This window comes from Phalangium opilio, unplaced genomic scaffold, assembly GCF_054372755.1.
Source record: "Phalangium opilio isolate 3A_F unplaced genomic scaffold, DU_Popi_V2 ptg000025l_1, whole genome shotgun sequence".
Taxonomy (NCBI): domain Eukaryota; kingdom Metazoa; phylum Arthropoda; class Arachnida; order Opiliones; family Phalangiidae; genus Phalangium; species Phalangium opilio.
The window spans coordinates 2,526,093-2,541,499 of NW_028324156.1; the positions used below are offsets into that span (position 1 = coordinate 2,526,093).

Below are 15,407 nucleotides of genomic sequence, written 5' to 3' on the forward strand. Positions count from 1 at the left end.
AATTTTATTTCAAAACAAAAATTAATTTAAAAAGAAAATTTATTAAAAAAAATTAAAAATCAACTCTGATTTAAATAAAATTACTTCAAGGAGATTTGAAAAAAATTTAAAAAATAGGGGCCATTTTGAAATTCAATCGAGATCCGGGCCCTACAGAATGCTAATTACCGACCTATCTTCACCGAGAACGAATACAACATCTTCCGCGGCTATTATCTTGATTCTCCGTACACCCACCGTCACCCACCATTATGCCCGAGTCGAGCACGCTTTAAGCCTAACTCCCCCTCGCTAAACCTAATTAGGTACTAATCAAATAAAAACTGGCCAAAAATAGAAACTTACAGGAAATATTTCATCCCAAAATGATTTGAATCCTCGGCTCCTCGATCTTGGCACAGTTTTGATCACAAAATTAATTCACTTCGGCCTAATTTTAAATATTTTAATCCGACTTTAAATTAACAAAAAATTCATCGACATAACCGATAAGCTCGCGTCAATCATTCAAAACTGAAAAATGGCTGTCCGAGTGTCCGTCGGAAACTTCGGGAAGAAGGGGGAGGGGGGGGGACGATAGAGAACGGGGAAGGGAAGAAAGTTGCAAATTTGAACTCTACGGGATGGCGCGAAGCCTGTGTTGGCGGGCTTTTTAAAAAGTGTAAATGCTGGATTCAAAAACGTTTTAAATTAAAGCATTGAGACTTACAATTTACCTAACACAGAGATTAATTATAATTGTTATACATTATATTACATATAACAATTTAATCTGAAAGTATAGAAATTGCAATTTTAAACGCGTTTCATTTAAATTTGATGTTTTGACGCGAGTCAAACTTTGAGAAACGACATTATAATGTAATTTTATGACAGAAATATAGGATACTTTAGGACCTTTCGTGAAATTATAGGATAATATAGGACAGGTTCAAAAATATAGGATTTTATAGGGATTATAGGACCGCTGGCCTCCCTGTCACTATTGAACATGACGTTTCCCATATTATGATACCGTTATCGAGTAGCAACTATCCAATCCCATACAGTGTTCTGAAAGAATTTTTTCCATCCGATTCTTCAAGTCTGTTACGAGGTTTGCTCGAATCTCGCGAATAGCGTCAAATATATTTATTTTATCGACAGTTAAAACCACCAAGTGAAGGCTTCACGTAAGCCTTACACTATTACCTTCAAATAACGTAAGTATTAACTTTTAACTCTGGTTTAAATTCAACTTGAAAAAAAAAAACTTCACCCCTCATATTTGCCAGGCGAATTTTCAGTCGCAACGAGAAAAGGGTGTAAGATGTTTTTTCTTTATATTTTTCTTATACCCATGACGTCAAAAATAATGGATTCTGATGAAGTCTGGGGCCCATACATAACGGGGTGAGCAAGTATAGAATGGTCCCCGTTTCGATATCGCCAAAAACATGGTTCCTTATCTGAGCAGTGCGAATGAAGTGGGAAAAGAATTTGGGGTTATTTTTTATTATTCAGGGGTGAGAAAAATGATAACTTCTATTAGCTTTGGGGGAAAAAGAATACTCCGTCATCTGTCGCTAATATATTGATTCTTACCATCATCATTTTAAAGGGATGATTTGATGAATAAATAGTAATGCGATTTGAAGACTTACAATTTGTTAAAAAAAAATTGAAGAAATGGGGTATGGATTGGGTTTCATTACAATTTGTAGGCAACCTATTGGACAGTTTGTCACACGAATTTCCTAGTTCATACTAGGCCTAATAGAAATCAATTTCACCTATAGCCCCCATTCTTACCAATTATATCTTTCACATAATTGCTTACAAAAAATTAATGAAGAAAAATTAAAAATTATAGACTTACTCTCTTCGATGGCTGGTCTTTTCTTGTACGGCAAATCTGTAACAAAAAAAGAACAAAACATTCTTTAGACTTAAGAACATTAACTTATGTTTTTAACCACAAAATTAAATTAATTAAAGTCTATGTATGCTTATTAAAATATCAATAGATTATTGCATTAATTCCCCAGGAGAAACAAACATCGCAGGGGCGGGGTGGACACCTTCTTGGGTTGGTTATTTCTCTAGCACCAAGAAGTACCGCTAGAGGGCAGCGCGAGTTGGCTAACCTCCCTCCGAAGTACAGTGAACTAGGGCTAGCTCCATCTGGCGTAGTGGCGTTGGTTCTTGTTTGGTGCCATGGAAATAACCTAACATGGCGGCCTCCCATCCCTGTGTGTTGGAACACTTTTCTTTAAGTAATTAATATAATGGTCTATTGTAAAATAAAGAAACGCTCGTGGAGGTAATGCAACCAGAATAAATAAATATCAAATCACGGATACTCAGCATTACAACTGAGATTGCGTCGACCCACAAAGCGTACCCTTGGCCTTCTGTTTTTGCTAAACTCGTACGACCCACAAAGCCAACCATTGGTCTACTGTTTTTGCTAAACTCTTCACGAAATAGGCCTAGCCTAAAATATAGACCAAATAAATTTCGAAGACAAAGAACTTTGTACAAGACGATCCTCTTGAAATACGCAACGATGATTCAATTTAAATCCAATTAGTTTTAAAATCCCAAAAGGCTCAAAGCTTCAAATTGAAAAAGATTTAGATAAAAGAGGGATTTAAACAAATTTGCCTATCAACCTCCCCAAACCCCCGTTCCTTCCTTCCTTCGCCATCTCACTTCTCTTCCTGCTATTTTTAAACTATCATCATTCAATAAGCCAGCCAGGATTTCTAAGGAAGGTATAAGGAAGTGAAAAAAAGGGAGGAAGGAAAAGAAGATCCATAGCAGTCAAAGTGAAAAAGAGGGCGATTATCCAAAACCCCGTTCGTGTCAAGCGAAAAAGGCAAGCGCGTATAGAGAAAGCTACTTCCATCCACATCCCCTTTGACATCTCGTTCCATCCTAGAAGCAATGTTAACCATCCTCCTCACAACTACTTCACATACAGCCGGCCCGAAAACTACGACGACCTAAGAGATCGAACACTTGCCAAATATCACGCGAAATTTTGGAATCATTTAAATCTGAGATTTTGAAATAGTTTCTTAGATTCTTATCAAACGTTTTAAAGTATGGTAAAAATTATTTGAAATACGTCATAGGCAGCACGTGACTGAGGAAAGGCGTGGTTCGAGGAAACTAAAGGTCTTTTCAGACGATACAACTTTAGATTCAAATAGATGGGTCAAAAATTTGAGTCAGCAAAAATTGGTCAGTTATGAATTTTTAATTTGGTGATCCACCTTGTCCAACTTCCGTTCACAAGCAAGACACAACCAGCTTACTCAACTCAAGTTGACTCATCTAAATGAGTCTGTTGCATCGTCTGTAAAGACCTTTAGTTAGTTTTATATCGTAAACAATATACCACTACGGGGAATTGGCAAGTGCTGCAATCTCGCAAAAAACCAATAAGGACTAGATGTACAGTACCACTCTATACGGAGTCTTTGTATCTTGGCGTCACGTGATGCCTGTGACGTATTTCAAATCATTTTTATCCACCCATGGCCGATAAGAAGAGATATGAAATCATTTATTGGTTTCTAACTCGGTAAGCCCTGCTAAAACCCACACGACACACACTTAATTGGTACTCGGAATACAACTGACGCGTCAGTGCGACTATACCCCTCTAAGGAATGATTTTAAAATTCAATTCTAAACACGTATGCGCGGATAAAAATTCCAAGTGTAGTGTCCATCCCCTTGTAGAAGACAATTGGTAAAAAGATTTGGGGATGGTGCATGGGTGGGGTTAAGATTGAGACAAGTCCGCCCACCCTTTTGGCCCGTGCACCATCGTCAACCTTTCCTCTTAGCCCAGCACTCATCTCTTGGCCGCGGCCCACCTATTCGATCTTAGCAAGACTTTGTGTATGTCAAAGAGAGTAAAAGAGAGAGTGAGTGAGAGGAAGAAGAGACTTCATTGATCGGAGAACATCGGTCAAGACCGTGACAACTTTGGAAACTGATCACCTGTTAAAGCTCCGGACTTACAGTCTTTTTTTTTCTCTCTCCCGATTCTTAACCCAGGCGGATCTCCTGGCAAGAAAAAAAAATAAGATGAACTTCCTCTTTCAGGACTTCTTTCTCCTATCGACGACGCGTGGGTCCCCCAAGAGAGAGAGAGAGAAAGACAGAGTTAAAGGATATAAGGAGAAGAAAAAAGAGAAAAAAGAGAAAAACTTCAACATCAAAAACCGATAAAGACACTCTGGGATAAAGATGCCATAGAGGACGTTTCACCTCTAGGCTTCGCTAACTATCCGGGTCGGATGTACCTACGAGGAAAGGGGCATTTTTTGAAACAAAGTTTCAATCGGTCTCGCGCAAGGGGATGTTGGTTGTGTCGCGTAGGGAAAGGGTTAGATGATCTGTGATCATGGGATACATTTCAGTGGAATTCATTGCTAAAGAGTCCCTCGAGAAGGTTCAAGGTATGCATGCACGACCCATGCAGGCCTGGTGTGACCAGTGGTCAAAACTTGTCTTGAAGATAATGGTGATTACGAGTAGAACCGCGAGGGCGGGATTATACGGAAAAGTTTACATTATCGACCCCCTTGAAGAAGAGAAGTTTGATACTGGAGTTGTGTATTTTGGGGTGAGGGGACATTCGTGACTGTTTGAAACTCCCAGCATGCAGTCATCACCTTACGGTGGAAATATTTTTACTCAAGCTTAGTCACGTGGTAAATAGTAGTTCTTGTTGCTATAACCAGGTGACAGCTAAAGCAGGCATAATCCATGTTACGGCCATGCATGGGAAGGGACCTTTCGTTAGAGTTATAGAGTGTGATTTCTACTCCAGAATAAATTGTTCTCCTCCAAGATCGACAGTCATTTATGTAGGAGTATGGGTAGAAATAGCGAAAGGGAAGATCTATAAGATATCTGCTTAAAACAAATGGATTTTATCATCATTTTATCCACTCGGGGACCCGAATCCGTTTTTCTTAAGAACAAGAGGACAAACACACAACTGAAAACAACCCCCCCCCCCCCTCCAACCAAAAAACAAAAATATAAAGTCGATTATGTTGGAAATCCGCTCAAGAAAAAAAAACTAGAGCACTATGGGGTAAAGAGTATCGCGAAACTAATAATATTCCAACGAATATTGACTTGCCCATAAAAAATTATTTTCATTTACCATTACCAGAGAAGTTATTACTGTTCTGTATTAAAACCAGCAACAAAGACGCGCTGAGTTTTGCGCCAGGACATTTTTAGTACTTATAGGTCCGCCATTTTAAAATATGGAGGCAAACGGAACCCCAAAAGCTTAATACCATAAAGCCAGTCTTTAGGAAATATAAGGAATCAGTCTGCTAAATATTAGTGAGACGCGTAGCAATCAACGTTATTCCACAAAGAAGGTTTATTACATTTCTGCCCGCCATTTTTCAAGATGGCGTCAGATTGTAAAAAAATTCTTAGTACGCATCTACTACTCAAGAGTAACGTCTCTGCAAAATTTCAGCCTTCTATGTAAAGCGGTTTTACTAGGTCATTGACAAATACAGATACGCATGCATTTACTGGTCAACAAAATGCATTGGTGTCTTTCTCATACATTTAAGATTTCATAATATCAATGCCTTCAATTCAATATTCCGCGATAAAATAAAGACATTCTTCGGTATAAATACAATTTTTCGTAGATCCCTAGCTAGTCCTCCCACTCTCTCTCTCTCTCCACCTTGTCTCGTCTGGCACTCAACAATTCCGCCGCAGACCATCGGTCTCCGTCACGCGCAGCCAAACCCGAATGGCCGAAGAAACCGAAATGCCGGCCACCAGCCAGAGGGGAAGTGGGCGAGAGTAAACGGTCAAGAGGACATCCGCTCCCAAGAACAAGAGTTCTGGTAATAAATCGAAGGATGGTTCCAGCCCTACACTATACTTCTTCAGCAGTCTTATGTCTCCTCCCACGCTAAAAACCACCAACCCAAAGTTAGACATGCCAAAGAGTTAGGACTATATGTTCGGGATGAGATCACTGTAGTGCACCCTTACGTAAGGTGAGAAGGAAATCACTCGAAGTAATAACAGAGACAGCCTTAATCACCTATTTTGGTCAATAGTCTAATAATGAACTCTAGCTCAGACGCAACAATTACCATTTCTCCTACAGAAAGAATTTCCCCACCTCAAAATGATGAGCTTCCGCTAAGACATGCATAGACCCTATCCTTGCTCCTTATGAATCAGCTTCAACACTCATCTTAAGTAAAAGTCTTCAGAAATCCTTAAGCAAACGATGCTCAATTATAAGCCGCCTTTTTCCATGCCCCGTTTGGGACTGAAGCATCCTTTTCCCATAGCATATCCACGCCCACATTTTAAGAGCGAAATAAAGAGTAACCACAACAGTTTGCAATAACCTCAAAGCTACGCGGATGAATACTCCAACACTTCTACATCATAGAAAAAGAAAATAATTCCGGCAAACTTATATATTAATACCATATATATAAAACCCAAAGTTGGTTTTAGCCTAGGCCTTTTTTCCCCGCCACATCTTTCCATCCAGGAATGGCCCTTTTTGAACGGGTCAAATGGGTTCCGCATCATCCACCAAACTATTTGCTTCTCCAGCCCATAACTACTACAGCCTACTAAAGGATGGAAGAGAGATGGATCAAAAGCGAGAGAGAGAGAAAGAGAGAAAAGAGCGAAAAGGGAAACGGGTTAACATCTGGGTTCGAGCATCCGGAACATATTGATTATTCCACATATTAAACGCCAAATTGTGTGGCCATTTTCCCCCTTAGCCCCCAAAACAGATTAAATGGAGTTAAAGGTTATATATATAAAAAAAAATAATGACAGTAGGTCAAAAAATTGTCTGCGATATTTAAAAAGGGTTAAAATTGATAAAATGAAGAACGCCTTCATATTGGGGAATTAATTATAGTTATTTTTAACTAATAAAGGAGATTATCTATCAAGAACATTAAATTTTGTGGAGATAAGTCGCTAAAGTTATTTTGCTGTTATAGAACATTCCATTAATTCCAGAAGGGCGTAGGTGCTCACCTTCTTGGGTTATATCCCTGGCGCCAAGAAGAACCAACCGCTAGGGGGCAGCTGCCGCGTGTAGTGAACTCGGGGTCGACTCCGTCTGGCGTTGCATCTTGGTTGGCACCATGGAAATACCCTAACATCGCAAACTCCCTCCGGCCTGTTTGTTGGTTCTCCCCAAGTAATTAATGGAACAGTCTATCGCGTCCATTAAAACTTTTAATCAGACGACATTAAAAGATTTTTCAAAGATAATCCCGCACTTTACAAAGGTACATACCCTTATACCTTAGGAAAACCTTGTATCAAGGGTTCCAAATAATAGAAAGAAAGCTAACCTTGGGGTAAAACATTGTACAACGAACGTTATATCGCAGATCGGCACCGACCACCAAACGCTTTATAAGAAAACAACCCCGGAGACTTCAGCTTTGGGCAAAAGAAAAAAAAAAACAGCCCAAGAAAAATCCATTTAGTCTCCCTTTTAATCTATAAAACATATCCAAAAAAAAAGGAAAGAAACGCAATCTGTGAGCGAGCGAAACCTTACCCAACCGTTGGCCCTAGCCCAGGCCCTGCCCCTTCTACCATAGGCTCCTACAAGGGAAAAGAAAATGTCTATTAAAAGAAGTTAGACGAGGTATAAACTTGCTAAAAACAATCTGGAAGCTGTGATGGGTAAAAAATTGGAGAATGGGCGGCTACCCAGCCTAAGAAAATGAAAATATGGTAGGGGGAAAAAGTACTATGAACAAGGTAAATGTACACTGCAGGGTAAGGCATACAGCAAGTATAATAATGAAAGAAGCCTGGGTGGCTAGCTGCAAAGCTTTTGGTAAACACATAAGCTATAGTTATTTGGCCCAAATTGTGACAAGGAAAAATTATCACGGCTTGCAGCGAGAAGATTGTTCAAATAATTTCAGGCAATACGTACAATACGAGGGGATGGTATAAAAGGTATTCGTATTGGTTTAATATTTGGCCCCTAACATATCTTCATTACTTGGAAGTAGTTGAACGAATATAGGCTAAGGTAGAGAAAGTTTTGTTTAGAGCGTGCGTCCGTCCGTCCAACGAACAAAACAGGTCTACCACCAAAGTACTTACGCCCCTGGGCTCGAAGTCAGCTAGCTCACCCTCTGCACCACGGGTATATCTGGGAACACCGTTACTTTATTTTGCGCCGGGCTTATAATAATGGAGAAACCGCCGGAAGAAAATAACGGTTGCATAATGGGAAAGAGAGAAAGAAGAAGAAGAAGAAAAAAAATCACTTTTTTGATATGAGTTTTACTCCTTTTCCGAGCTTTTCTACGGTTTTTTTTTCTGGGGTTCGAAAGCGGGAACGCGTTTTTGCCGGAAATATAGCCTTAAGGGGATGATTCTTGTTCAGACTCTTTTTATTCTAGACCAATCAGAGTTTTGCTTGTACCATGGAAGGCCAGCAGTGGTCTTGATACAGATACCAGATAGAAGACGCTTACGAATAAAAGACGGCGATTTTCATTTTCCTGTAATTTTGGACCATGTTTTTTGTTCAAATTCCATGACTTTCCAGGTTTTTCCCTTAACTTTTTCTACGATTTTCCCTTACATTTTTCTACAAATTTTCCCTTACCCTTTTCTACAAATTTTCCCTTACCCTTTTCTACAAATTTTCCCTGACCACCTTTTTTCTAAAATTCCCCCTAACCTTTATCAACAATTTTCCTTAACCTTTATCAACAATTTCCCCTGTCCTTTTTCCTACGATTTCTCCTAACCTTTTTTCTAAAATTTCCCCTAACCTTTTTTCTAAAATTTCCCCTAACCCTTTTTCTAAAATGCCCCTAACCTTTATCAGCAATTTCCCCTGACCTTTTTCTTAATTTCCACTAACCTTTTTTCTAAAATCTTGTAACAACAATATAAATTTAATTTACCAAATTCAATAAGATCCCTTTAATAATAGGAATATCCTTTCAAAGCAATAAAAATTTCCCTATGACCTTTCCAATGCAATCTTAATGCTGGTCGTTGTTGGCATTGGAAAGAGTCTTTAACCCTTTAGCTAGCGTATTCTTTAGGCCAAGAGATTCGTGAAGCTACTCAAATTCTAAAGCCTCAGTTACGCCCTCCCGTTTTTATCTACTGGTTCTTTCAGCGTTCCTTATAAGCCCCGAAATATTTTTCTTTATTCTATTGAGAGTTGCCAATGCATAGCTGTTGTATTATAGTGTATATATTGTAAATAAGTTTATAAGAAGTGCTCGCGAGAGTCAAAGAGGTCAAAGACCAAAAATATCCAAAAGGCGTGGGTCGCCAAGGTAACACCGGTACCCAAGTGCTGACGTCAATCTGACGTGGTCTAAAATACCACAAAAGCGTCACCATGATTGGCTGACCCGTGAAGGAGGTCATTTACGCGAACTTCACTAAAAACTCGGGTCCATGAATAGAAGAGAGTCATTCAGAATTAAAATTTGTCCGACCCTCTCCGGAGGTTATGCCCGACCGTCACCGATCGAGCCACGAGACGCGAACCAGCTACGCTATGCCGCCAACCGCGACTAAGTTTCGCCGGACTCGACTGTTCTAATACCGGACGCAGGACATCGCGCGCCCGAGTCAAAAATTTAAGCGCGAATTACTGAAAAGTAATCGACGAGGGCTAAAGAACTATTCATCTCGTCGCCACATGGATTAATTAATAAACGCGCGCTGATGAACCTTCCGCGACACGGACGCTAACAAAAACGCGTCTCTACCACCACGTTCCGCTTGTCCACCCGTTTCGGACAAATCTCCTAGATGCCGCGATCCGCCGACCCGGACGAAAAACAGTAACGTTATCTCACGCTTTAGCGTTAATTTTATTTCATTACCTATTTTATTATTCGTTCCATTATTTCATTTGTTTGTTTAATTTGTTAGAATTAGTTTTTACTTAAGTAAGGTCATGACCATAGTTTTAAATAGCAGAAAGTAATAATTATTAAAACTATAAAATGTTAAACATTAGTTAACATTGGTAACTCGAAATCTCGCCTCTTTATTATTAACTCCTTAAAACCCCTAGACAAACTGATCAATTATATTTAATTTAATGATCTACCCCGTTAGAGAAACCGAGGGTAGCTGAACCCGACGGATCTTTGTAGCCTATTCGATTCTTGGTTTAGAAATATGCTAGCCCTACTTGCTTATTCCTTCACCCTAAGTAAAATCGCTACAATCTCCCCTAACCTTTATCAACAATTTCCCCTAACCTTTTTACTAAAATTTCCCTTAAACTTTTTTCTAAAATTTCCCCTAACCTTTTATCAACAATTTTCAACGACCTTTCAAGGCCCAATTATTATTGTTCTAAATACAAAATGGGGTGAATATAAGTAAACAATTACCATTTAAAATAGCATATTATAAAAAATATTGCGAAAATCGTTCAGACGCGAGAGCTCAACCTAGAACTCTTCTACCTATAACTATACTAAATATTTACATCTAAAAATCAACGAAGGCTTACATCTACATGTAAATCCAGAAAACAACAAGAACAACTTTACATCTAAAACTAAACACTGCGATTTTTAACATCGTCTCATTCCCTAAAAAGCTACCTTGAAATGTAGAAAACGCGATACAAACCTTGGTTAGGGTAAAGCAAGCTAACCTTGGATAATAGTCGTGGGGGTCACTTCTGGGAATATAGCCAAGACGATGCAAGAGAAAGAGAGAAGAGAGGAGACCGAATATAGGAGAGCAAAAAGCCATGTCTATCCGAAACGCTATCTTTCCCTTTGAGCACCGGTATATTACAGAGATGAAAACCTTAAGGCGTACCGAAAGGACAATCACAAGACGAGGGAGGGAGGGATACAGAAAAAAAATATAAGAAAATAAAAACGAAAGCATTTTTTTCTTTTTTGCTTTCCTCTCCAATACACAATGCTCCAAACAATAGGAGTTTGCGGTTTTTACGCTGGATAAGCGCAAAGTTTTTTTGTTTTTTTGTATTTATTTTTATTTTTTTTTACCCAAGTTTTTCTGCTGTATTTTATTTCAAAGCTTTTGTTTGTTAAACTTACTTTATCGTTTTTTAGGAGTTAGGATCTCTAGGCCTAGATATATTTTTAATTAAGGTATTGAGTAAAAGGTTATATAATTAATTGTGACCTATTTTTAACAATTAACTGAAGCGTATTGTGATGAAATTGAAAGTGTATATTAACAGATCAAAATTATATATAGCGCTGATTTGTTATCAATTCGTCTTAGAGGAGCGATAACTGATATGCTTTTAATCCAAAAGATTTGAAAATTTCCAATTTTGTAATGAATAGTACGTATAAGGTACAGGTAAATTTTGGTGTAAATCGGTACAGAACTTTGTACAGTTTTGGATGAAACTATATTTTATCTAATCAAAATTTGTTATCAGTTCGTCTTAGAGGAGTGATAACTGATATGTTTTTTATCCAAATGATTTGAAAATTTCCAAATTCGTAAAGAATAGTACGTATAAGGTACAGGTAAATTTTGGTGTTAATTGGGGCTAAGTTTCATAGAGTTTTCAATTATTTCAGTTTAAGTTATATCAAAAAAATATATACATATATACAAAATATTTCCTAGAATCGATAGGGCAGAGTGAAAATGATTAAGGGTGTCCCAATGCCATCGAAAAATAAAATGGGAAAAACAAATTTAAAAATATGATACTATGGGATACACTAAAGGACCCAACACGCTTATGAAATGACTCTAGCGAGACTCGTTAAAATAAGTGAGAAATATAGCGTTCTTATAGAATAGTATTTGATCCTATATACGTTTATAGTGGCGCATGCAGTGTATATATGAATCGAATTTAATATTAAAATAACGAAATATAACAATAAACTTTGTATCATTTTAAGACCGTAACCGAGTAGCTTCCATCCCACATTGAGTTTTCCATATTACCCTAGTTGAAAAATAACAATTTTAACCCTCGACTTTAATGCTCTTACGGACTGGGATACTGAAATATCTAAAAACCTTTTTTCTTCGAAGCCGGATTGGATTTTATTTTTATTTTAAAAATATTTTTGAGGAAAGTAGCTAAGATCAGCAGTAGGTCGATTTAGTCCTCTTTATTTCCAGCGCGTGAGAGTATGGTGTTATGGCAGAGCCTAATATCGTCCCATAGACTTTAATACAGTGAAAGGCAGAGAACTGCCATCGGATAAAAATCGAGCCTATAGAGCGCGTGAGAGTATGGTGTAACGGCACAGCCTAATATCGTCCCATAGACTTTAATACAGTGAAAGGAGAGAACAGCCATCGGATAAAAATCACGCCTATGGGCCATTCGCGTACAGATAGTTTTACTGGCAAAACTCGAGTAATAAATGTTACGAAGCACAGCGCGTCTATTCATTTCAGTCGTAATGTACAATAACGCGATAACAGCATCGCGATATTAAACCCAGTTTGATAGAATGGAAGTTTACGATTGAAACGTAAGACACTTTCTTATATAAGCTTGGAAAAGCCCGCGAGAAGATGCGAGCAACTCACGAAAAATCTCTTTTTCCAAAAATTGGCCCTCTTACTTAGGCTGCTATAGCCCGGTAAAAATAAAACAAATTTCATACAGACACGACCGTATATAAACTGAACATAAACAATTTTCATATACCTTGTTTTCAAATTAGACCAAAAAAAATAATATAATATACTTTGATTTTATCGTGGTTATACTCAAATAGGTATACCTTTCTTAAATAACCATAAACATGCATCTTTTGATACATTATAACTCCCCAAGTTGATGCAGAACCCACATTTCACTACTACTACTACTACTACTACTACTACTACTACTACTACTTCTAAGCATAAGAAAAACAGGAATACATACAGGTACTAGGAATCATTGTGTACTACATCCATTTTCACTCAAACTATCCAGGGGTATTTTGTGGGAGGAGCTAGCTAGACTAATCACAAATATTTCCTCGCAAATAATCAACCTCTCTCGCTACGAGTAGGACCTCGCGTTGCAATACCAACCAATGAAATTTCAGAGTTATAAAGACGTCAGTACAGTATTATAAAACGTGACGCTGATAGTAAGTTCTCAAGCCCGGTATACCCACAAACTACGCATAGAAATTAACATGGGCACAATGATCCCTGTACAAGTATAACGTTGGCAAAGACAAAATTTTCTGTTTCGCAAGACCTTAATCCTTAACTCCTTTTCACGTTAACCTTCAACTGAGGTCATCACGAGGTCTCTAAAGAAAAAAGTATCAAGATGATGTGGACTCGAGACAAAAGAGAGAGAGAAACGGAAGAGGAGGATGAAGAGAGAAAGAGAGTGAGAGAGAGAGAAGAGGATTGAAGATCCTTATTCCTAACGAGAAGAGAGTGAAACTTCAATTAGACTAAGTGGAGAAACGTCCTCCTCTAAAGGGAGAATGAAGAGGAATATCAAGTGATTTCAAGTTACCACGAATATTTACTCACGATTGGTCCAGAGGTGCAACTTTTGAGTGAAATTAATTAAATTTTATTTATGATTTTATTTATTATTTCACGGCGCAGATAATAATTAGTAAAATAATCGATTAAGATATCTTTAATTTTCCTCTTCACCCCTCCTTTACATAACACCGACTAAGCTGCCAGTAACTAATATCCTCAATGGCGCTCAAGGAATGGGGAACTGCAGCCGGGGTAAAGCAAAGTCAGTTCCGTTGGATGATCTTGATCATAGATATCAAAAATTAGTATAACTCACGAAGAAGTAACGAAAAAATAATAGACCTTCCACAAAACTACTCCCTGAGATCTTGCAAGGTAGCGTTCTACTAATGCTTGTCCGCGTCTTGGCAATTCTACCAGCAACAAAATTCAATGGACCGCATGCAATTGGTAGACCGCTACTTTTGCATAGGAGGCATCTACACGCGCATGGTTTTAGGATATCTATGGGGTATGTTAGTAGCGCGAACTAGGCTCCTGGGATGTGTAATTATCAAAGCTAGCAACGTCAATTTCCGACTGGCATTACACCTTGTATATATAACTGTATACAATTCTATTCCAAAGCCACCACCACCACCAAGAGCACCAGGAATTGCGCGTTTTACAAGTTCCTCCCAAATACCTTTCGTTACCCGTCTCATTACAGGAAGCCAGCGAGCTGAATTACACGCGTCGCAATGTAGGAAAACGGGAAAGTCATTCCAGACACTTTCCAAATATTAGTTCAATTTGCTTTGTAACTTATTCAACCAAAGAATGTAACAAAAATGTTACAATTAGGACCAAAGCAGCAAATAAACGCTACGTAAAGTGTATACCCATAGAATAAAAAGTTGCGATGTAAACTTGGAGAACAAATGTTTAAAATAGTTTGAGTAGAAATCATATTATATAGCCCAAATTAACACGAGAGGGTCCCTTCATGGTGGTAAAATTTACCCCGGTTTTTGTTTTGGACAAACGTTTTAAGTGACACCTGGTTACAGAATTTTACCAAGTGACTTAGCCAGAGAAAAATCTTTTCGCCGATAGGTGGGTGGCGGCACTTAATGACGCCCAAACCTTAATTTGAAAGGCATGCTGGGAGTTTTAAAAAGCCACGTAAGAAAACCCAACAAACGGTGCCACTCCAGTATCAAACTTGCCTCCTCCAAAGGTTAATACATTGAATTTCCCAACTGCAAAGGGACAATCCATTGAATTTCAGTAAGTTCCAACCGTAGCTCATCCAAAAATATAAAAAGATTCGAAAACATTACTATCCAAATTACCATTGTTACCCCATAGCACATCAGAGAACTCTACGGGAACGCAGTAGTACCAGTCCAATTTGATACGAGATCCAGATAGGCTAGCAGCTAGCTGGCACCTTAAACCGACGATAAGTTTAGCGGAGTAAAGGGGGAGCTAGCGTATTAATACTAGCAGAACTACAAGCACACGTTATAAGGAAATGGCTAAATTAGCCAATAACCCGAGTTTTCATTACGCATAATGCCCCCTCATTTATTACAACTAATAGGCAACCTAGAGCTAGAGCCTTAGCTAAAGACACCTTACCGAAAACGGACGTACGGAGCTAATACGAATTTACGTATCCTGCATCAGTGTGGGAAATAAGGCGGTGGCACATAGCAAATGATCAGTTTAAAAATTACTGGGACCACTAAGAAAATTCCAGGGTAACCAGGGTCCAGACATTGTCTCAACTATTTTAAATACCCACTTCTTTAGTTAAGCAGACGACGCGCCCTGGTCAATGGTCATGGACCAGTTTATTTATTCCAGGCCAGGGGGGTCCAATGTCCAGTTTTAACAAATCCTTATCTCCCACCCTGTCC

General features: G+C 38.5%; 1 protein-coding gene across 6 annotated transcripts in view; it reads right to left on the reverse strand.

Annotated features, from left to right (window-relative positions):
* Positions 1-15,407, reverse strand: part of LOC149691713 (agrin-like) — a 390,035-nt gene that overhangs the window by 218,693 nt on the left and 155,935 nt on the right. For all 6 annotated transcript variants that reach the window (XM_089869112.1, XM_089869111.1, XM_089869109.1 and 3 more), the window contains one exon: positions 1,859-1,894. In XM_089869112.1, coding sequence (XP_089725238.1) covers positions 1,859-1,894 — 36 coding nt within the window. The remainder of the gene's footprint in view (positions 1-1,858; positions 1,895-15,407) is intronic.